The sequence below is a fragment of the Paracoccidioides lutzii genome (genome assembly GCF_000150705.2).
Source record: "Paracoccidioides lutzii Pb01 unplaced genomic scaffold supercont2.14, whole genome shotgun sequence".
NCBI classification, from domain to species: Eukaryota; Fungi; Ascomycota; class Eurotiomycetes; order Onygenales; family Ajellomycetaceae; genus Paracoccidioides; species Paracoccidioides lutzii.
Window position 1 is genome coordinate 201013 of NW_015440960.1, and position 22485 is coordinate 223497.

Consider the following 22485-nt stretch of genomic DNA (forward strand, 5'->3'; position numbering starts at 1 on the left):
GGACAAAGACATGACATCCTTGCGGGCAGGATAGGATGCAGATCTGTGCTCCCCCTGGCTGCCCGTCGGTTCTGTGGAAGTGGAAACAGGACTCTGTACCGTACCGAATATATGTACGGTACTGTCTTTATGTACACCCAAGGAAGAGAAGGTTTGGTCGTTCAAAAAAGTATTCGCCTGCAATCAAGGAGCAAAACATCTAGAAGGAGAATTTTGGAATGGAATATATATATACAAGATATAATTGATTGTTGATGAAAGAAAGGCCAACTTGATGACTTGAGGATGATAGACGTATTATATCTGGAAACTCTCTATCTCGAGAATAGTTAGTAGTTCTGTGAGAATCATCAAAGGAAAAGTACACAACGCAAGTGATTTTGACTTCACGATTTCTTCACTTTTATATCAAATACTGCTTCTGCTACAAGAATGTGTTGCAAAAAAAAGTGCAGAAACACGATAGGAAGATTCTCTTTTGAAATGTCCTGCACAGAACCGACTACTATTACCTTAGAGGCCATGAGATTCTGTAAGTGCTGTCTCTCTCATTCCTGCGAATTCATCAAGGAACATCTTCACTGACTCTTTCCTCAGCACAGCGAATGTTGTGTCTCATTTCAAAGGGCCATAGACTTGCTTGGCTGGCATTGATAGTGTTGTTTCAAAGTATGATATTGTTGTGTATGCCCAGGAGGTCTTGATTCCTGAACTGCTGGAGATGTCGGTTCAGGAGGACATGAGTGTTAATGCCAATGAGGCCCATCAGATTCTGAAGAAGAGCAACAAGATGGAGGATTTGCTTTATCGTGAGTAATCAGATGCTCGTTGTTATTGTCAACAGAAGTGCCGTAACACAATGATTGGCGTTGTAATTATCAAATGTGGTTTCCTGTCAATGACCCTTATACATTATATCATTTAGATGAAGCTCAACATTTTTGCCCTCGCTAGTTCTTCCCAAAAACATGAGGAGGACGATTCACACGAACATTTAACTCTATCGGTGTCTTATTTCTCGAGGACACGTGCATTAACTAACGCCTCAATGGCTTCGGCCGTCCATTTTTGACAGTGCCTAATTGGCTCTTGGGGATAGAGCCGCCGAGGACCCTCGAGGTGCCTCTTGGTGGGAGAATTTGCTTCACAGATCCCTTGACACGAGAGAGAAGTTTTGCTGCTGACACCTTTCTAACGAGGATCTTGTTTAGATAACTCGCCGACTCCTTTAGCTTCTTGCCGGTGTTATCCTCGAAAAAGGTTCCATTTTGAATATTGCCAGTCACTTGGAAAACGTGGCCAGATTCATCATCATTTGTTGCCATGGAATAGCATGGTGGTCGCGTGAAAAACCATTGTAGGCAACCCATTCCACAGTGAGACTTCCTTTTGTAAGACAGGAACCGAAGAATAGTAGGATTGATAGAATCATTTTTTTTTTGTCCTATTCGTCGCTTTTTGGGACCTAGCAAAGTTATTTCTGCAGTGTCATCGGCGGCGGATGACTTTCTCTTGCTTCGCCGGTTTAACAACTGCCGAAATACAAATTCTGGCAAACAGGAAAAGAAGACCGGACGAATTGAAGAGCCAAATTGCAAATATAACTATCAATGTGCCCACTATTTCTGAGCGAATGAGGTTCGGCCAACCCCTTAGGCCCCCAGTTTAGGAGGCGTTCTAAATTTGTTCATCCATCTGCCTCCACGCAAGGATCTTCCAATTCTTTGACGTATGTTTTCTATGTATTCACCCGCACCGCTCAGTTTCAGAATGCATGCAACAGCCCAGTGAACTGCAAGGAGCTGAGGTGAGGGTGGATCAATATTATCTTCAGAGCTCAGGTAAAGCTGGTCAACGTCTGGGAGCAATTAGTCGTGCAGGGAGGGCCTCTCTTCAGTTGTGTTATAATTTTATATTCATACTTATTTTCAGTGGGCTCGAAATATATCTCAAATTTTCTGAAAAGCCGATGGTCCTTTTGTGTTAGTGTCCAACCCATTTTCTGAGCTATCAATATCTTGGACTTCGATAAGATAGATAACGTCCGGATCAAATATTTTTAGAATGTGATGTGCCACCTGTTTCAGCTCACTTTAATGAACAATATTTGAGAAGTATAACAACTATCCGTTACTAAGGGGGGATAACATACTAATTGAGAGTCTTCAGGAGAGATGGACGTGAGAAAGTGAGGGATTGTGTGGGCCACTTCTACGTATCAAATTCATCGCTTATTTAGATCCTTCAAAGGTTTCCGGTCATCATCTGTGCTATCCTTATTAGTGTTAAGCCGTTTCCTGACTTCGGCTTTATCAAACTTTCGCGACACTACACAGTGGTGATGGTCGCGGAAAAGGCATTCTTGTCGTAACTTCCGACACACAACGGTTTCTCGTCCCAGTTTCCGCGGAGGAGGCTCAAAACTACATGACAGAAATTAACTTTAGAATTCATACCTTAGATTAACTACAATCCACAACTTCCCAAGAAAGACAGGAGAATAGAAAGGAGAATGGAAACACCAGTCAACTGACATGGCATGAAAACATTATCAATCATGTATTCAGCAAATTTATCAATGACAATCACAGCTTCTCCTCCTCGCTTCAAATTCCACGATGAGAAATCCCTAGAGTAAGTGAATGAATGGTTGATGAAATCCAGAGCTAGGTCTGCGTTCTTCTTCCAGAGCGACGCTGCCGTAAACGTACGTTAAAGAAATAATCAAGGAACTCATCAGTAGATATCTCTCCTCTGACGCTAGAGAGGAGGAATCCCTCTAGGGAATGTTTGTGACGATGGTGTTGGACCATGAGGATGTAGAGTAGGAGTAGAGTACCGTAGAAGAGTTACAGTCTAATGTAAGCATCGGGCACCTGATTAGCGCATCACATGATTTCGCGCGAGGAATATTGACAATTAACTAGTTAGTTATCGCGTAACTAACTATAACTAACTAACTAGTTAACTAACAACTAGTGAATCACTTAATTAGCCACGAAAACTTCATAATGTAATCCAACCAACCTCCCTCTTGCAACATCAGTGCCCAACTTCAACCACCCATCATGGCGCCCAACGAAGAGGTTTTACAGTCAGCCTTTGAGTTTCGGAACAGGCAATTAGGTGCCTAACTATATGCTCAGGTCTCAAGGGAATTCGAAATCAATTGAATGACGTTGATGCAGCACTATAACGGCAAAACAAGTATCCTGAACTTAGGCAACCTCTACGTACTGCCGGCTTCTCACCAGTGCTGACTTCCTTCTGAGAGGGACGGACATTTCATTTCGCCTGGCATCGGAAGTCCGCTGAAAATATGCATTACGGAAACGCCGTGCTCTGTTTGCCTTGCAAGCTTCTCTTTGTGCAGCCCAGATCACACTGATGGCTACAACGGGACCCCTCCACCAGACCACCAGACCTGACAAAACTACTGGTCGATTGTTCCTGTTTCTCCGCTCCTGTAAGAGGGCATGCATGGCTCGTTGTCGTGGCCATAGCCAGCCGTGGTTCTCGGGATTAACATTGATTATAACCAGATAAGATATGGATGGGGCAAGGAAAACATGCAGATTTCGGAACCCAAGGATTCTTTTTACGTGCGCAGTCCTTCGCTCCGTAACTAGTTAGTTAACCAACTACTCAGGACGGAGTAGATGCAGTAGGCTTGAGAGAACAAGCGATAATGGCCCAGAGGAGACAGGGAGGATTGAGGGGGGAAGATTCCCTCGTAAGGATCACGTGGGGATCTGATTCTAACCAAGCAGGGAAAGAGGGGTTATCACCATATAGTTGCGCTCTCAAGGATAATGATGAATGATGAAGCAAAAGCTTTCTTTCTACGACCCCCTTATCATCTCGAAAGCCGACTTTCATGGTGGCGCAAACAGGTTCGCTTTAAAAATGCCTCCATTTTCAATGAGCGACGATGCCAAAGCAGAGTTGGAAGCGTTGGCAGATTGGATGCCAACCTCAGAAATGAGGCAAGTTACATTATATGCGAGTGTATGTACAGACAACGACCGTTTTGACAAACTCCAGCCCTTTCTTGAAAAGATGGGCCTTTGGAAAGAGGTAGGAGAACCTCTACTACACAAAAAGGACAGGGCTAACTATTGTAGGACTGTACACATTCTCTGTTCTCAGTAGCTGGGTATGGGTCAATACCTAAACACAGCGGTTTTGATCATATTCTTTTCCCATTATCAGGGGTCCTTACCATCTCGAACACCTTCATTCAACCTGGAGAATACATGCGATACTCAACTACTCAAACGTTCATTGCAAATTTGGATCTTTTGATTGTTTTAATACCGGAAGCCGACCAGCTAGACAGCCCCGTACCAAAAGAGGAAGCTTAGCTACCTCACCGACTGGAAACCCAGGACAAAACTGCTGAGCGACTGGGTTCAGCAACCAGCAAGGCGGGGAAAAAAAAAAAATCTTCTTCTGTTTACCCCCATTTCAAGAGTTCGACTGGTTGATTATCCGATGTGTGATGGTTTTTGCATGGGTCGCATATTAGTTTACTTGCGTATGTTGTTTGGAATGACATGTATGGAGCATTCGAGTTTGCATAACAAACTGAAGGTCGTGCACCTGTTTCTAGTGATGCGCTATCAGGGTATGGTAGAAGAGTTGAATTCTGGGGGGAATATGCAAATGTCAATGAATTTGCAAAGTCTATCGGATCTATGATATCTGCAAGGTCCAGAGGGAGACTCCGCTCTGAGGCATATAGGACTGCTGAGTTTTGAGGCTCCATTGAAGAAGTTTCCGGGGAATAGTTGCTGTGCGCTGATGAGCTCTCGGGTTTCCGGTTTTCGCGTGTCAACAGGCATTTCAGAGATGGTCCCATTTGGGAACTGTGGTCTAATGTCCGGAAGGATACGGCCTTTTGTTGCAGCCCATTGTGGGTGCTTAGTTCCTGGTCAAGACGATTCTGATTCTGGGTGAAGTCCTTTGTTCTTCCTGTATCCTACGGGAAAAGTAAAAATAATGGGATTCCATGTGAATTGTTAGTCGATCTCACCATTGTATATTGATTGGCCCATTTCAACCCAGGACGAAGCCAGTCTGAGGGTAACGAGTATGCCCGTTTCCTTTCCAAGTAGGCAGGCAAATTCGTGAAGTTCATTATAAGAGAGAGTATCAAAGTAATGATACGTAAACGGTATTGCCGCTTCTATTCCAGGGAACCCACACTTCTCCTCAGCCATCAGCTGTCTAATTCCACGCTTAAGCGCTTTGTAGGCTGTTTGATTGTCATGAGCCAGCGAACATGTTGTACATAGTATGTGAAGTTCCCGTCCCCCCCCCAACCCTCCCTTGGGCGATGGGGCATTGTTGGACACACCATCTAACCTTGTCCCTCCTGCCTGTTGTCTATTGAGTTCCCATTGATTGTAAAACTTGACAATATCCTCGAGATTTTCTTGTATCTTATCCAGGAGCTGTTGAAGCCGACATGGAGGAGGTTGAGTTGTCTGCGGAGGTGCAGAAGATAGCAGTGAGCAATCGGGAACTGTATTCTTGTCTTCTAAAGAACTGCAGGGTTGCTGAAGTGGTCCATTGTTGAGAGAAAATGGAAAAGCGATTGAATCCTCTTCTTCAATAGTGACTAAATCGCGGGAGGTGTGCTGTCGTGATCCATCACTGACAGAGATGGGAGAAGAGATTGGACTGCTTTCATCATAAGCAGCATGTTGAGAAACGGTTGTAAATTGCAACAAATGCTTATAGGGAGCAGCGGCTTGCTGATGTGATGCACTGAAGGAGTTTTGAATAGCTGTTACCTCCAACTCATTCTGCAATTGTCTCAAGAGCAGGAATCACTTCTGTACGATGAGTCTTTAGCACGTCTGGAGATACTCGTAGTAAGGCTGTCAAAAATGATAGAATTCCCTATTCAACCGTCATATTTACGCTGTTGAACTCATGATACTAGAACACAGGGAATTTCCGCAGCTGTTGGATATGGTGAAGTTTGGCCACCGAAAAGTATTTGCTTAGAAAGCCCTTTCCTGTGACAAGAATCCGCTCAGGAGAATCCTCTTGAGCTGTCCTGCCCTAAGAAGCCTTCCGCAGCAACATGCCTGACATGAAGTTTGGAGTCTGGCCGAGCATGTGAGCACTTGTAATTTTGCTTCAAATTCGATAAACAGGTAACTTTAGCTTGCTGTATTTGATTATTTACCTTACAGTCCAGCTGTCAAAAGAGCCTAAGGTGGTATGTTTAACGTTGGTGGTACCTGAATCAGCATGTGACCATTGGGGATTTGGGAATTGGAAGGAAATTTCAGGAACCAAGCTGTTATAAAATACAATGAATGAGCTGTAACTACCCAGTTGTTTTATTTCCCTCCAGATAACCAATCCAATGTCGACCGTGAATCCGTCGCTCGTTTGTATTGTTCCAGCTGGAATGTTTGGAATTTTTGGGTTAGTGAATTTGTGGATTTGTGGATTCCGCTAGTTAGTTATGTAATTGCTTTGTCAGGAACCGTTGCCAAGCCCCGTGCCCTCAGCCCATCCGGGAACTTCGTTTTTTCCAGAGTTTGGATTGACTTTTTGAGCCGTTGAACAAATAATCAACTCCTTGAGCATCTTGCCCTTTTACTCTGTAAACACTACGCACCACATTCATCTTCCATCTCCAATCTCCAATTCTTCGATTCTGCCACCCTCCTTCATTTCAGTCTTACGCGCGGTATCTCGCCATATCCCTAATTGTGTGATCAATTTCTTTACAACCCCTCTGGACACTAGAACATTCCCCTGAGTAGTGAGCTGGTTTTAGATGGTTTAACGCGGGTTATTAACCCTCTCCCCATATCATTTTAAATTTCTTTCCCTTTTATTCATATTTATCAATCATTACTATGCTGGGCAGAACCTTGCCAGTTTTCTCCCCCGCCGAACTCAAATCGCATACAACGGAGAAATCGTGCTACGTGACACGGGGCTCAAAGGTCTACGACGTGACCTCTTTTCTTAACGATCACCCTGGCGGAGGCGAATTGATACTGAACTATGCCGGCCAAGATGTTTCCGAAATCATGCATGATATCTCCTCCCACGACCACTCTGAGGCCGCATATGAGATTCTGGAAGAGTATCATGTTGGATTTTTAGATTGCACTCCAGCCTCATCCAACATGAACGGCAATGGTGCTGCGCACGCTTCAAATGCAAACGGGTTACCAAATGGAACCAAGCCAGTCTACAGCTCTACGGGGATGTCAGGCGAGGAGGATCTTTCTGTCGAAACCGACCTGACTGCAGATTATCGGACACATAAGTTCCTCGATCTAAACCGACCGCTATTCGGACAGTTGTGGAATGGTGGTTTCTCCAAAGAATTTTACCTGAAGCAGGTCCACCGTCCAAGACATTACAAAGGCGGCGAATCAGCTCCCCTATTTGGCAATTTTCTGGAGCCTTTGACGAAGACTGCGTGGTGGGTGATTCCAACTGTTTGGTTCCCGCCAGTGGCCTACGGGACGGTTGTGGGCTTTTGCGGCTTGCAGAATTTCATTATAGCCTCCGCATACTGGCTCCTGGGTTTGTTCCTTTGGACCCTGGCTGAGTACAGTCTACATCGCTTTGTCTTTCACATCGATAAGTATGCCACTCCATTTTTTTTTTTTTAGAAATCCTTTTTGGTACCCGCATCATACACCCTCTGTTTACTATAGATTGCTAACCTGAATGCAAATAGATACCTCCCAGATAACCGCGTTGGCCTATGTCTACATTTCCTCTTGCATGGCATCCACCACTACCTCCCAATGGACAAGTACCGTCTGGTCATGCCCCCATCTCTATTCATCGTTCTCGCAATCCCCTTCTACTATCTCGCAAAAGTCGTATTTTTCTACAACTGGTACGCCGCCGTAACAGTTTACTCGGGCGGAATATTTGGATATGTCTGCTACGATATGACACACTATTTCCTTCATCATCGCAAGTATGAACTCTCATCCTGCGCCTTCTCATCTTGTATATGTTCCAAGTACATGAACTTACATAGTCTCTTCTTGTTTCGTTAAACAGTCTCCCATACTACTATAAAGAACTCAAGAAATACCATCTCCAACACCATTTCGCTGATTATGAAAATGGCTTTGGCGTCAGCAACCGCTTCTGGGATAAAGTGTTTGGAACGGAACTTCCACCTCTCCAGCCAGTCAAGGTTGAATGAATTAATGTATTCCAAAAACGTATGCCCCCTTGAAAATTTAACAACTCAGGGTTTATTTTCCTTTTTTTCTTCCATTTACCTGGTGTTGATATTTTTGCAACATCTGGTAACTATGTACCCCTTTCTTTCCTTTCTTTCTCCTGGCCTTTCTTCTGCCTTTATTCTCCCATTAGAGCCGTTTAATCCATTCGCCTAAAAAATGCCTGTCCCAAACATGGCAGCACTGTACACATACTGTATTGTACTTCTATTTCATATCAATTTTACGGTGATGATTGATCAGTTTCAGATATGATACTTCAGCCCTCAATTTGTTTCCCCACTTCTATTTTAATTTTTTTGCTTCTCCTCACTCTCCTCTGATTCTTAGTATATATGACTGGATTCATATTTTCCCTCGCCTTTATATACCCTGCTCGCACCCCCCTGAGCCTTGATGGCATGTCAGTGGAGAGTGAGCGTGCTGAGGGTATAATGTGATAGGTTTACGATTTTGTTTCACCATTTTTTTTTTTTTTTGTGGGGGGGGGGGGGAGTGGTTTGTTTGTTTCACACTGTGTAAACTCAAGTGTTTATACAAACAATTATGTTGGAGATATGTGAATAAGGTTGTATAGTAAAGAGTATATATTCTATTGGGCATGAATATCTATCTCTGTTGGTTCAATGGCTCAAAGACCCTAATTAACTTTAGGGGCAATCCTGCTGACATAAACACCGTAGTTTGGATCTAATCCACGTGATTTGCCCAGTCAACCTCCGGCGCTTTATGGACTTGAATCTTTGAGAATCTCCCCTCCCAAGTGTGCTTTATCAACAACAATCTTCAGCGTCATACACCAGCCAGATCAAACGTGTAATTGGCTCAGAGTACTGTGCCAGCCAAGTCATATCGATTCTGTATAGGAGGATTACCAGGGCTTGCGTTGGCAACGCCTCAGTTCAAGAAGGGTTCGCTCGTCTGACCCTCTTCGTTTCCCTCTCTAACGAAAGCAAAGTGATCAACTCTTTCTCCGTCTCCCCTTTCCTGCCAAACCGACGATCGTATTCAACGTAACTTCACCATGTCAGGTATTGATGTGGAGGCTCTTCTAGAGTCCACAGCTGCTCCCCACCCGCCCCCGGAACCTGCAGAGAACCCCGACAAAAGCCACGATGAGTCAAACAGCTCTAGAAGTGAACGTCGTGACCGTGACCGTGACCGCGATCGCCATCGAGATGGATCCCGTGACCGGGACAGAGAGCGCAGGCGACGAGATCGAAGCCGTGATCGCCGCCATGAAAGAGATGCCGATGGGGACGAGGAAATGAAGAGCCCAAAGAGCGATCGCGCAAGTGCTAACGGGAGCCATAGAAGCAGAAAGAGAAGTAGGAGCCGTGATAGCGAGAGACGCCGTTCCCGTCGTGACCGCGACGACCCATCTTATCGATCATCCGGTGGTGACTACTATCGCGGGGGTGGTCGAACAACCCGCTCCCGCTCCAGATCTCCATTCGATGACAGATATTACAGACCCACCGGACGCCCCCGCCATGATGAGCGTGATGATGATAAGCGCACAAGTAGGCGCGATAGGGACGGGCGCAGGCGAAGTCTCAGCGGTGGCAGGGGGCGCCGCAGCAGGACCCCTGAACCTCAGCTGACGGAAGATGAACGCGACAGACGAACCGTTTTCGTACAGCAACTCGCTGCCCGTCTCAGAACGAAAGAGCTAATTGCCTTCTTTGAGAAAGTTGGTCCGGTCAAAGAAGCTCAAATTGTGAAGGATCGTGTGAGTGGGAGATCGAAAGGGTGAGTTACTTTGCAGCAACCCTCTACCCCTGTGTCTATTTTGTTCAGCAATTGCTAATTGTATATGTAGCGTCGGTTATGTCGAATTTAAGGATGAAGAATCGGTCCCACTTGCCATTCAGCTTACTGGCCAAAAGCTTCTAGGGATTCCTATTATTGCTCAACTAACCGAAGCCGAGAAAAACAGACAGGCCCGCAACCCCGAGGCCAATGTTAGCGGAAACCAAAACTCGATTCCCTTCCACCGGTTGTACGTCGGCAACATCCATTTCAGTATCACGGAAAGTGATTTGCAGAAGGTCTTCGAACCATTCGGTGAACTTGACTTTGTCCAACTTCAAAAGGAAGAAGGGGGTCGCAGTAGAGGCTATGGCTTTGTCCAGTATGTTTTTTAATTTTCCCCACTTTTATTCTCAGCATCCCCTTGCTAACAAATGTCACTAGGTTCCGCGATCCCAACCAAGCTCGAGAAGCCTTGGAGAAGATGAATGGATTCGATCTTGCTGGTCGCCCAATTCGGGTTGGCCTTGGTAATGATAAGTTTACCCCTGAATCGACCGCCAATTTACTGCAGCGATTCCAGGGACAAGGTGCCCACCATAACTTCCAGGGTTCTCTATTCTCTGGCCACGGAGGTCGCGGAGCTCAAGCTGGCGGTTCCGGTAATTTTGATCGCGCTGGAGGCAGAGACAATGACAAAGCGGCTGGTGGTGCTAGTGCCCTCGATGATACGGACGTTGCTGGTGTGAACTTCAATAATTATAGCAGAGATGCATTGATGAGGAAACTCGCGAGAACAGATGAACCTGCTGTAGAACCGAAACCCGATGAGAAACGTAAAGTACCCAAACCGCAACTTAATGCTAAGCCATTGCCTGTGACTGTCAACATGGCTAGCAGATGTGTTCTGCTTCGAAACATGTTCGACCCTGCAGAGTAAGCTAGCCGATCTTACCAGGCCTATTAATTATTGAGTATATATACTGACTCTTTGCCTAGGGAAGAGGGTGACGGTTGGATTAAAGAGCTAGAAGATGATGTCCGGGCTGAGTGCGAGGAAAAATATGGTCACGTTGTTCACATTGCACTAGATCCAAATACCCAAGGGGATATCTATCTCAAATTCGACCGTGTCCAAGGAGGCGAGAATGCCATCAAGGGCTTGAACGGACGATTCTTTGGAGGGAGACAAATTAGCGCGCAGCCGGTTGTTGACGCGGTTTACAGCAGCCTTTTCTCCCGCACCAAAGCCATCTGAAAGGTCACTTAACGAATTCTAGGTCAACTGAACAGAGGAGAAAGTCATCAAGGAGAGTAGGTACATATTTTAACAGACAGCCTTTGACGCTTTTGTCTAGGGCCGTCGACCTTGTGATTTCAATTTTCCCAAAATCTATTCCCCCCGATCGAGTGTTGAAACACCTTTACACAAAACGTGACATGCATCCAGTGGTGGTTACCATTGATATACAGGGTGTGTACGTGATTTCACCAGTGGTATGTGCTGAGCCTTTTTCGCGAGAAAAAATTTGTTTCCGTTGTGACATTGATTTGAATATTTCTCTTGCAGAGCGCAGTAGCTAGAATGTTATTTTTCAATTTAGGTCGTTGTAATTTGTTTACCTTATTGCCATCCACTTTCTTCCACTTCTATCACGTCACTCTTCCGCTAGTCATCAGCTATATCCCCGACCACTTTAATGCCTTTGATCATTGGCATAATACAACTATCTCTCCGGGTCCAACATCCACTCGCCTTGATTTTCTAGGCTCTCTTTTATACGGAGTTGGCTCCTCCACTTGACAGCTGTAGCGTCTGCTACAACTGCACTATTAATCTTTATTGAAGTTGTATACAGTAAACTGGCGGAAAAGCTATATGTTTCTTCTTATTTTGGATGTTTTCTTTCTTCGAGTCCACGCATGATATGACAACTGTACTCTAAAGTATTGTTTCCCTGCATTATATGTCTGATAACCTCTTGATGCATACAACAAAAGTATAGTTCTCACACTCTGTGCGATTAATCATCACGACAGATATACCATCGCCATCCCAACACCTCTTCTCTTTCAAAAGGGACAGCACAAGTCAACTCTTCACTTTTCTGTGAAAGTTGTTTTCTTTCTCTCCAACTGCTTTCTTCTATCTTATTCCATCACCCTTCTACATCAAGCTGTGTCTGCCACATTTCCTTAGAATCTGCAGTCACTCAAGTCACAGGCCTTTCCATCTCGACAGTCTCCCTTGAAGAGCCGCGAGAGCTGCAAAATACTGAGTGGGACCTACTCCACAGTTGTGTTTTCGTTACCAGGCATTTGTCTCTCTTTTAAGCTCTTTTACAACAGTTATTTCGTCTATTCAGCGTGAATTCCGCGTGTATTAGCTTCTATCTTGCGTCCAGCACTCTCAAAGTCAACCATCACGTCAGTATCAACTATGGCAGACCAAATTGATAATACCAGCCCACGGATAAGGTTCCCGATTCTGGAGCCAGAGCAGTTCCGGGGCCTCCAACTCCCTTTCTTGCAAAAGAGCGCTCCTGCTGCTATACAGGCAGAGACCTTCCACTCCCTGCAGCATCGTCTTGACGAGATGCTCACTGCCCTTGATGCAAGAGAAAGCGACTTGTATCACGTCAAGGTTGAACTCGCTGAGGCCCGAGTCAGCTTTCAGCGCGACCGCGAAGCGATGCATGACATGGAAAGACGAATTATCGAGCTCGAAGACATCATCGAGAAACAGAGAATGACTATCAACTTGCAGAGCAGGACGATCTCTGGCCCTGGACCTGCTATTCCCAGGACCAAGCCCCGCGCGATGTCTTGTGGCTTCAGCACTCAGGAACATCATCCGTTCAACCAGGAGGGTCCGCGTGTCTCTCATTTCCAGCATGTCTTCAGCCAGCCGCCTCCCAAGTTTGGGCTGGCGAGCATGCAGACCCAAGCAAACGCACCAGCCTTTGGCAGAATTCAAGCTCCTCCGACTTCTATAGCTCCTGCTAATGCTGGCATTGCTGCTTTCATGTCACCCATTGACCGCTTGAATGCATTTCTCCCGCCCCTTGTGCCTAGTCCTGCTGTGGAGGAGAAGCTTGTCGCGATGTCCTCCTTGCCCGCGGTGGCGCCAGAGGGCTCGATGGTCATGGAAGCGGCCAGTCTTAACGGGAAGGATTTCACGGCTAAGCTCAAAGCCCTTTTCAAGAAGACGGAAACTTTTGGTCAGACCTACGTCAGCACACCAGATGCAACTGTCGACGACGTGATTGATTCCGACATCCAAGGGTTCCTGCAGGCGTGTTCTCATCCGAGCGCACTACCCACTTTCCAGAGGGACCCGAAATCTCGTACCCTTCTCTTGATCAAGGCGATAAACTTATATCTCGTCATCAAGGTGCTTCACGTCTGTGTCTTGTTTGGTTTCGACACCACCGCTGACTCTGAGATTGAGCAAATGCTAGACCTTGTTTTCCCTGGTAAGCACCAAAATTTCCACAGCTAAACATATCCTGATGCCAAGTACAACGTTCCAGCCTCTAATCCAAATAATAATTTCAATTCAGCGACATCTGCCAACGTCCGCGTCATCTTCTATGAAGCAATTCGCCTCCAGGTTAACCGCATCCGCAACAAACCCCTTTTCTGCAACTTCTACAACAAGCGTAAGAGCGAAAACGCAAAATCTTTATTTGGGTATATCCAACACCTTGTCCAACGTAACCATCCAACCATCTGGGGCGACTTCGTCGAGTTAATCGAAGAAGCTCATAGCCTCGCGATAATCATGTTCTCTGGTCCCTACGAGTTCCATATGCGCTTCGCGGAGGTTGGCGACCTGTTCGATATGAAAACGATGTGTTCTCGTAAGACGGGCGGGATTTGTGACACAATGGATCCTCGGACGCTGATGAAGAGCTGTTACCGTGTTAAACTGGGCATTGCCCCGACAATTGTGTTTCGGGACAACGCTGCACCTGGGACCGATGCGATGCCGACTATTTTTGTTGGGGATGTCCTTCTGATGCCTCCGGGTTCGGAAGCGCAGTAGTATGTGTGACTGTTGTTGGCACTGAGAGCAATTTTGTGAAGTGGGTTTCCAGGGTTCCAATTTTTCGAGGATGTGGTGTGATGTCTTCTTGGGGAAGTTTATGTGAATGGAGTTTTATGCAAAGGCAAAGGATATGACGTTGGATCCTGGGATTCCGTTGGGCAGGTAGCTTATCCCTGGATTTGCCTTGGCCTTGGACTACCTCGTTCGGATGTTAAGGAGTTGGTACATTGGAAGGCGATATCAACGGCTGCTTTGCGTTCGTGTTGTTGACCACAGTGCTCTGAAACTTTTCGTTCTCAACTTTCTCTCTCCGCTCCGGGAACATCCAGTCCCCTGAATAGCATCAGTATCCCTATCAACTTGTTTGTCTATTTTGATCTGGATTCCACATCAAACTAAAGTATATCCATGTTTTGGGGTAGATCCGTATATCGGGATATTCGATCTCAATGTGTCAATATTTCTGATCTGCCCCTTTTACATGTATCTGTGCACTCTGGTTACACTATCTGTTTTTCCTTGCTTGTTCTCTCGAGACCTGTATTATTTTAGTTGTCAAGTCGAGTCTTTGGTATCCGATCCGGTGATTTTCCTCCAGAGCTACCATTGACTGCGGGATGAACATCTCGAAATATATGTACAACGCAATTTGCACAGCAGTAACTAGGTAGTTAGCTAAACCCAGAAAACCGATGGAACCACAGTCTCGACAATCTGTCGTTGTTTCTTCCTTGCTTTGAATCGCCGCCGCTTTGTTCATTATTCTCTCTGGTACGCCGCAGGAAGATGGTTATTTTAACTATGGATTGGGAAAATGAACAGATCGCCGCATATAACCAGGTAAATAGTGAATAACAGAGTACACAGAGCAAGATATAGGGGGTAAACAGCCAATCCATCATATCTAGATTTTTCTGCTTCTTCTCATCTTCTCATCTTTGTTAAACCTGACACCGATGTCCACCGATTTATGTTTCCCCGGCGTTTGCCCAACTGGCATTCAAAAGCTCAAATTTTCATCTTCAAACATTGTATAATGCTTGCATCCATTTTGTATCCACTTATCCACTTTACTAGGGTGCGAAATCCTTCCATGCTCCGAGCTTGCTTCGTAAGCGCTTACAGTTTTTAGTTAACTTAACCACATTACCAGATGGCTGGTGGCATTGGTCGTCTTGCAGATTATAAACCCTTTCGTGATTTTCTATGCTCTGTGTGCCAAAAGTTCGAACAGGTCTATCTTATGCTGGGAAACCATGAGCTTTTTGGTGTCTCTCGCGAAGAAGGTCTTAAGCCTGCAGAGAAACTGCAAAACGACTCTGAGCTGAAAGACAAGTTGACTGTCATGAATCGAAAGCGGGCAGATCTGGAAGACGTCACCCTTCTAGGATGTACTCTTCACTCACACATACGTCCAGAATCAGGAGATTTGTCCGAGCCAAAAAATCAATGGCTTTCAGGGAATTGTGGACTGGGATGTTGCCAACCATTCTCTTGTCCTATGTAGATGGGACCTACGACTTTGCTTTTCTGCTCCATTACTTTTAGTAGATGAAACACTGTAACATTATCAATATAGCGGTGAAGTCCTTGATTCGCATCGACAGCTCAGGTCGCAGCTCTACCGTTACCGCAGTTCAGAGGTGCTGTCCCATAGTTACACGTCGCGACAGGACCGTTTGAGGATGAAATGGACATCTACGAAGAATGGTGCCAAGTCTCACTCTTCTGCTTGCGAAAGCGATTGAGCTTAACTTTTGCGATGGAAGAGCTCAGCTGCAAGAACTCGCGGAGGGCCTATTTCTGCCCCCGGACGACATGGCTTGTTGGATCACCGATCATCAAGCAGCCAAACCTGCTTTGAGAGATCCCCGGGGTTTTTGATTTCGGCCCCGAGAGGATCGCAAATAAGAGAATTTCTTGGTCGATGGATGTAGAATGGGCTGCAGGAAAAGTGAATGGAAACATTAATGTCCCTATCTTTTCTTTTCTTTTCTTTTCTTTTCTTTTCTTTTCTTTTCTTGTTTTTCCCTCTTACTTTACTTTTTCTTTTTTTAACAAAGTCTTGATTTAGTAGCATAACTTCTGTTACGAACTCGAGTGATTGGGTTGATCAACCTCCAGAACGGGGTTCCATAGTTAACCCCCCTGGACATTCTTGTATGTCATCCCGAGAGTGATGAACAATATATTTGAGACCGCTGTGGCGTAGAAATGTGGCGTGCAGCCGAATTTAAGATGGAAAGACAAGAGACCAAGTATTTATTTAAATTGTATCTAAATTGAGTATAGATCAGATATCACAATGTAATTGAACATCTTAAAATCTCCTCGAAGATAATTTCCATCATTTTAGTTACATTCACTGCCCTCTTCCAAGCAACCGAAAATAACTAAACCTCAACCAAACCAACAACAAAAACTCCGCCACAGCATCTCGGCAGACGCTATTATTGCTATTATTAATATTAAAAAGAAAGCCACCAACTATTCCACCTTGTAGACGTCAGACATTCAGTTATTCTTCTCTCACAACCTTCAAATTTCAATATCATCTGTACATGGTGCTATTCCAATGAACTCTGGTGCAGTAAAACGTGCCACTGTTCGCACCTGGACCCTAGCGGACAGTTACAGTATGTAATTAAATATTAATTCCAATTTTATTGCCCTTACTTGAGTACATGATCCTCTTCCTGACTAACTTGCGCTCAAATCAAGGCTTCATCGCGACTTTCCTATGCCGTCACAGCTACAGCACGAGCGCCGAGCACCAGCATCAGCCTCCTCAAAACCAATATCAATATCATCACCAACACCAGCAGTACCCCCAGCACAGCCAGCGACGACGCCAGCACGATGAAGCTTATCTTCACTCCCGGCACTTCCACGACTACTTCGTGACCCACCTCCCGAGATCCTCGCTACACCCCGACTCCGGTGCCTCCTCAGGCCCGCACCATAAACTGCCCCGTTCAGCATCGATGCCGCACACATCAAGTCAGGCAGGGGGTCCGTCTCCGGCCACCGTGCAGTCACATATAGGCCTATCACGCGAGACAACCGTCGTCCGCATCCCACTGCGCAGTGCAAAGCACCACTTTGGCGTCTGCGGGGCGCGTGGGACTCGCCCTGCTAATGAAGACACATACCAGGCTGGCGTAATTGATATACCCGCATTTGCACGGCGGGCACCGCTGTCGTTAACGATTGGGGCACGGTCTGCGGCCGCTAAGGGTAATGCCGGTGATGTGGAGAAAGGGAAGAGAGAGGCGGTGGAAGAGAACCGTGGGGCGGATAGCGCAAATGGGGACCCGCAGGTGTTTTACTTTGGTGTCTTTGATGGGCATGGCGGGATCGAGTGTAGTGAGTACCTGAGGGATTATTTGCATGAGTACGTGCAGGATGCTGCTGTGGCGTTTGAGATGCAGTCAAGCTTGCAGAAGGGGATTGCCACGGGGCGGACGGCTACGAGGAGGTTGCCGTGGACAAGGAGTAGGGTTATGGAAGCAGGTAAAAGTTCGGGTGTTGAGGCGGAGACTGAGAGTGGCAATTCGACACATAGCAAGAATCACGAGACATTACCGTTACAGGGCGACCTGCCGATCATACAACCTGCTAATAGGCAGAAGATTGTAGAATTGGAAAAGGAGTTGGTGGTTAACTGGAAAAATCTGGTCGGGGGATACTATCGGCGGTTTCGCCCACAGCATTTCTCCTGTTTTGATGAAAACCGCACATCCAGTTCTAGCGCCCATTCCCATTCCCATTCCCACACCCATGCCCACAACCACGCCCACGGCCACTCCCACGCCCTCTCCCACGCCCTCTCCCATGGCCACTCCCACTCCCACTACACTACAACAACTCAAGGAGCCACAATCGAAGAAATGCTGGAATATGCTTTCCTAAAAGCGGATTTTGACTTCATCGCCGCCCAAGCCCTCAAGCAGGGCGACGACCCTGTCCAGGCTGAAAAGCCCCTCAACGAATCCGACATCCTCCACAACCCCAGCAGAGCCCGATACCCCATGCTCGGTGGACCCCACCGCTTTAAAGGTGGTAGCACCGCCAGCATTGCCATGATCTCCACGCCCAGCCCAACGCCCTTCTGGCACCCGTCATCCCCTTCCTCCCTCGTTGTCTCCCACGTCGGCGACACGCGCATCCTCCTCTGCTCCACAGCAACAGGCCTCGCTATCCCGCTCACGACGGACCACCACCCCTCCTCACCAATTGAGGGGAGCCGACTGCGCCGCTACGCGGCGGCATTTGTCACGGACTCCTTTGGCGAAGAGCGCATGAGTGGTTTAGCCAACACGCGGGCCTTCGGGGACATGCAATCCAAGCGTATCGGAGTCTCTGCCGAGCCTGAAGTGCGGCGTGTGGAAATGGGCCCGGCGGAGTATTCATTCCTGGTGCTTATGACGGATGGGGTAAGTGGGGCGATGTCTGATCAGGAGGTTGTGGATGTTGTGAAGGAGGCTAAGACGCCGGATGAGGGTGCTAGGAATGTTGTGGGGTTTGCGACGGAGGTGGGGGCTGATGGGGATAATGCTACGTGTCTTGTTGTGAGGTTGGGGGGGTGGGAGAGGAGGCTTGAGGGGGGTTTGGGGAGTATGGGGACGAGGGAGGAGAGGGAGTGGAGGCGCGTGGAGGCGACGGATCCGAGGAGGAAGAGGAGGTAATTGATATGTTATGGATGAGTGGGCGGAGGGCGGGAGGTCTAATGTGATCTGTATGTTTGCTTATGCTTGCATTTGGGATTCCTCTGAGGGGATATTTTCCCTTTTATTTTGTCTTCAGCTGGCCTTTTTTTTTTTTTTTTTTTAGGCATTTTCCTTCATGTTGTGCATATGGACATAATAAGACATAGATAATACAGATAGATGCAGGGCTAAATCATCATAATTCATTTTCGCAAGTGTGTTTTGGTGGTTGGATTGTGGCTTTCTTCTACCATGTTGGTTACAGCCGTAAAGCTATCGGTATTCCGGCACGTCGAGATGGCCCCATATTCTTTCCTTTCTACAATCGACTGCCTTCCCATTAACGGGACCATTCAGAGGGTAATCCACACGTTTTAAGTGGATTTATTCTTATATGTAGCTATTGCCGGTGCATTCTCTTATTGTCCTCGCATCTGTCGGTCCCAGAAACTAAATGTCTGGAAATCTATGATGGAACTGACGGCAACCTTCCCCGAAAGGCAGACATATGGCATTGGCATGACATAATGAAAGAACTGGAACATATTCTTCCATAAATATCTCTCCTCTTCACAAGCTCAAACTGTCCAAGCTCAGCCAGCATTACCTTCCTTGCTGAAGCCAGCTACAGACGAGTGTCACAGTGCAATACCTTGACTGGAGAAAGCAAATATATTTGTTGGCGAGAAAGGCACTACATGACAAGTTGGAAAACTCTTGTCTCATTCATAGCGTCTCCCCGGAAGATTTTCTGTACCAGGCTCAAGCATTAATACATGAAATGCTGTCTTGCAAGGGAATCTGGGCTCACTCACCGGGAGTGCTGAGCAGCCAACAACGGATGTCAGACGCGTAAGAATAAAAGGGGACGGAGACCCGGTGGATCTTGCAGCAGGTTTTGATATTTGAAGAGCCTTTGGCCGCGAGGGAGAAGGTCTGAGCGCATTTTACATGTCCTGTTCAGTTCTTGTCAAGGAGGAAAACACCCGAACACGGCAGCAAAGTTTATTATGGGGATTAGAGAGCACTTCACACTCAATTTAACTTTCAGATGGCCAGAATACCTGTGCTGGACTGCAGCTCTTATATGCACCAACGACCCAGCAGCTTCGGCCTCTCTTCCGCATTATTATATTCTTGTTGAAAAGGGGGCTGGATATGAAGTTGCATATTTCATTCATTATCCTTTGAACAGGGTTGCCTAAATGCTAACTAACTTAGTTAAAGGTCTTAACTGAATACCCCTGGAGTGCTGTCTTGCCCAAAATATACCCTCTATTCTGGATATCGTCATAATGTATTCCTATTTAATTGGACTGATTCGCAGGGCAGAATTAGCATATCTTATTTTCTTATCAGATATTTTTTATTGATTCATTAGTTAATTTGCATGAGTCCAAAGTTATTTATGTAATTAGTTACCGGTCGCCTGGTTTGCAGATCTTCCTGGTCATTATTTTAAGTGACGACGCATAAAATTCCTTTCAACTGCAACTTTTTATCTTATTCTATGCCCTTTTCCCCCAATACTTTTCTCGGTTCTGTATTTTCATTATGTTCCACATTCCTCTGTGAGAATCTTCAGATGCCATCTACTCCAATAAACGCCATAGACGCGTAAACGCCATAGACGCAATACACGCGGCTATTTCCTCGCCCGGGAAACAGAAAATAAATATTCAAACATCTTCAAGAGATACTTAAGATATCCGGTGCTTGTTCTCCATATTCTGACTCGTTTGCTCATCCTGCCCCGTCTATGGTTGTTTGCGTCGCTCCCTTAGTTTCCATCTATATCTACTGCAGCTCTCGGCCGTGTACAGCTTCACCAGTCGCTCTTTTTAAATCAACCTCCCTCCTCAATCCAGAATAATCCCCCGCTGGACATAATTTACCTCTTCCCTCTCTCCGCGGTCTAGCAACGATTTATACCTTTTTAAGCTTTGGCCATTCTAGTATCCAAACCAGACAATCCTAATCCAACCCCCTATCCAACTGCGAACTTCGACCTCCGATCCGGCACCTCCGCAACAACCAGTCTGTGTCCTTTATTACCGCAACCCAACGCTGTCGTGTAAGGATTATTTCTGCAACAAAAGAGGAAATATCAAAAGAAAGGAGAGAAAGGGAACCATGAGCATGCGCACGAGAAGGCAAAAGGCTGTGCCCGAAGCTACGAGGGGACTGTCACCCCATGACGGGGGGGGTGAAGATTCCCTGGCGGCCGCCAATGGTTCCCTGTACAAGAATACACCCTCCCCCAAGCGGAGACGATCCTGCTCCCCCACCGCACCTGAGGAGAATGAGGAAAAAGAAAATATATTCCTCTTCTACCCTAATCTGATCGGTACGTTTATATATTTCCCCCTAAACCCATCAAAAGCGAAAAAAAAAAAAAAGAAAAAAAATTGAAAAATGAAAAAAGAAAAAAAGAAAAGAAAATGAAAATGAAAATGAAAATGAAAAATGAAAAAAAAAGGAAAAGGAAAGCAAAACGAAAAAGAAGAGGAAGTCGAATGTTAAATTTCTTTTCATCATTTCAGGCTACTTCCGGGTTTTCCTGGCCATCGCATCTCTCTACTACATGCCCCTACACCCGCGCACCTGCTCGCTCCTATACAGCGTATCATGTTTCCTCGACGCCCTCGATGGCGTTGCAGCCCGCCACTTCAATCAGTCCACTACGTTCGGTGCTGTGCTGGACATGGTCACGGACCGTTGCACCACAGCTTGTCTGCTGGTCTTCCTGAGCTCCGCCTGGCCGCGATGGGCGATCCTGTTCCAGGGCCTTATTAGTCTGGACCTGGCGAGTCATTACATGCACATGTATGCGACTTTGACGATGGGCGGTTCGGGACAGAGTCATAAGAAGGTTGATTCTAGCAGGAGCTGGATCTTGCATCAGTACTATCACAACAAGGTGAGTTTTTGCAACCCTTTAATCCAATATATATATATATATATATATAATAAAGCCCCTACTAACACCGCCCTCTACAAAGACCGTCCTCTTCCTCTTCTGCATGTTCAACGAACTTTTCTTCATCGGCCTATATCTCCTCTCCTTCTCCTCCCCTACCCTCTCCCCCTCCCTTCTCCAACCCGCCATAGGTGCCGACGGCCTACCAATCTCCTCATCTGCTCAACCAGGCTCACCGGCCCTAGCCCCGCTGTCAACCCTCTTCTCCAGCCCCTGGAGTGCCGGAGCCCTCGAGCTCGCCCGTGCAAACAAGATGGACAGCTTCTGGCCGTGGGTTCTCACGGGTATCTCTGCGCCTGTCATGGCGGGGAAGCAGTTTATTAATATTGTGCAGATGGTCAAAGCGAGTAAGTGGCTGGCTGAAGGGGATATGCTGAGGAGGAGGCAGATGGGGATAGCGGGGGCGGGAGCGGGGGCGGGGGCGGGGGCGGGGAGTAAGGAGCGGTGATGTTGATTTTTTTACATCTTTTGTTTTATTATTTTTTTCATTCATTTTCATTCATTCATTCTATGAAAATCTGTTGGTTTTCTTTTTACTTTTTGATTTGCGTGTTGAAAAGAAGAAAGAAAACAGAAGCGTTAAAAGTTGATTTTTACATTTATCCACTCCTGCGTATCTTGCGCCCTTGGAGCCATTGAGAGACTGCAGAGCGTTGGTTCAATTTGTACATTTTGGTCTTCGACTTTCCCCCCCCCCCTCCCTTTTTTTTTTGCCCCTTTTTTCTCTTTCTTTTGCCTTTATTAACC

At 46.4% G+C, this 22485-nt stretch overlaps 10 protein-coding genes across 10 annotated transcripts; 7 read left to right on the top strand and 3 right to left on the bottom strand.

Annotated features, from left to right (window-relative positions):
* Nucleotides 1-1037: 1037 nt before the first annotated feature.
* On the bottom strand, nt 1038-1325 carry PAAG_12023 (hypothetical protein; the record flags this gene model as incomplete). Its single annotated transcript, XM_015847568.1, has 1 exon — nt 1038-1325. The coding sequence occupies one exon, from the start codon at nt 1323-1325 to the stop codon at nt 1038-1040; it is 288 nt and encodes a 95-aa protein (XP_015702793.1).
* An 899-nt stretch (nt 1326-2224) lies between these two features.
* On the bottom strand, nt 2225-2536 carry PAAG_05318 (hypothetical protein; the record flags this gene model as incomplete). The annotated part of the gene is made up of 2 exons (XM_015845536.1): nt 2225-2423; nt 2457-2536. 2 exons carry the CDS (start codon nt 2534-2536, stop codon nt 2225-2227), a joined length of 279 nt encoding a protein of 92 aa, XP_015699762.1.
* Nucleotides 2537-3906: 1370 nt separating this feature from the next.
* On the top strand, nt 3907-4364 carry PAAG_05319 (hypothetical protein; the record flags this gene model as incomplete). Its single annotated transcript, XM_002792544.2, has 2 exons — nt 3907-4008; nt 4125-4364. The coding sequence occupies 2 exons, from the start codon at nt 3907-3909 to the stop codon at nt 4362-4364; spliced, it is 342 nt and encodes a 113-aa protein (XP_002792590.1).
* Nucleotides 4365-4456: 92 nt separating this feature from the next.
* PAAG_05320 (hypothetical protein) lies at nt 4457-5809 on the bottom strand (the record flags this gene model as incomplete). Its single annotated transcript, XM_015845537.1, has 4 exons — nt 4457-4974; nt 5036-5257; nt 5360-5772; nt 5799-5809. 4 exons carry the CDS (start codon nt 5807-5809, stop codon nt 4457-4459), a joined length of 1164 nt encoding a protein of 387 aa, XP_015699763.1.
* Nucleotides 5810-6884: 1075 nt separating this feature from the next.
* Nucleotides 6885-8206, top strand: PAAG_05321 (inositolphosphorylceramide-B C-26 hydroxylase; the record flags this gene model as incomplete). The annotated part of the gene is made up of 3 exons (XM_002792546.2): nt 6885-7627; nt 7724-7972; nt 8059-8206. The coding sequence occupies 3 exons, from the start codon at nt 6885-6887 to the stop codon at nt 8204-8206; spliced, it is 1140 nt and encodes a 379-aa protein (XP_002792592.1).
* Nucleotides 8207-9270: 1064 nt separating this feature from the next.
* Nucleotides 9271-11256, top strand: PAAG_05322 (RNA-binding protein; the record flags this gene model as incomplete). Its single annotated transcript, XM_002792547.2, has 4 exons — nt 9271-9998; nt 10069-10380; nt 10443-10934; nt 10998-11256. The coding sequence occupies 4 exons, from the start codon at nt 9271-9273 to the stop codon at nt 11254-11256; spliced, it is 1791 nt and encodes a 596-aa protein (XP_002792593.1).
* A 1182-nt stretch (nt 11257-12438) lies between these two features.
* PAAG_05323 (hypothetical protein) lies at nt 12439-14046 on the top strand (the record flags this gene model as incomplete). Its single annotated transcript, XM_015845538.1, has 2 exons — nt 12439-13474; nt 13562-14046. The coding sequence occupies 2 exons, from the start codon at nt 12439-12441 to the stop codon at nt 14044-14046; spliced, it is 1521 nt and encodes a 506-aa protein (XP_015699764.1).
* Nucleotides 14047-15202: 1156 nt separating this feature from the next.
* On the top strand, nt 15203-15797 carry PAAG_05324 (hypothetical protein; the record flags this gene model as incomplete). The annotated part of the gene is made up of 2 exons (XM_015845539.1): nt 15203-15480; nt 15629-15797. 2 exons carry the CDS (start codon nt 15203-15205, stop codon nt 15795-15797), a joined length of 447 nt encoding a protein of 148 aa, XP_015699765.1.
* Nucleotides 15798-16624: 827 nt separating this feature from the next.
* On the top strand, nt 16625-18737 carry PAAG_05325 (phosphatase 2c; the record flags this gene model as incomplete). Its single annotated transcript, XM_015845540.1, has 2 exons — nt 16625-16685; nt 16771-18737. The coding sequence occupies 2 exons, from the start codon at nt 16625-16627 to the stop codon at nt 18735-18737; spliced, it is 2028 nt and encodes a 675-aa protein (XP_015699766.1).
* Nucleotides 18738-20891: 2154 nt separating this feature from the next.
* PAAG_05326 (CDP-diacylglycerol-inositol 3-phosphatidyltransferase) lies at nt 20892-22186 on the top strand (the record flags this gene model as incomplete). Its single annotated transcript, XM_002792551.1, has 3 exons — nt 20892-21105; nt 21302-21678; nt 21761-22186. 3 exons carry the CDS (start codon nt 20892-20894, stop codon nt 22184-22186), a joined length of 1017 nt encoding a protein of 338 aa, XP_002792597.1.
* Nucleotides 22187-22485: the final 299 nt, after the last annotated feature.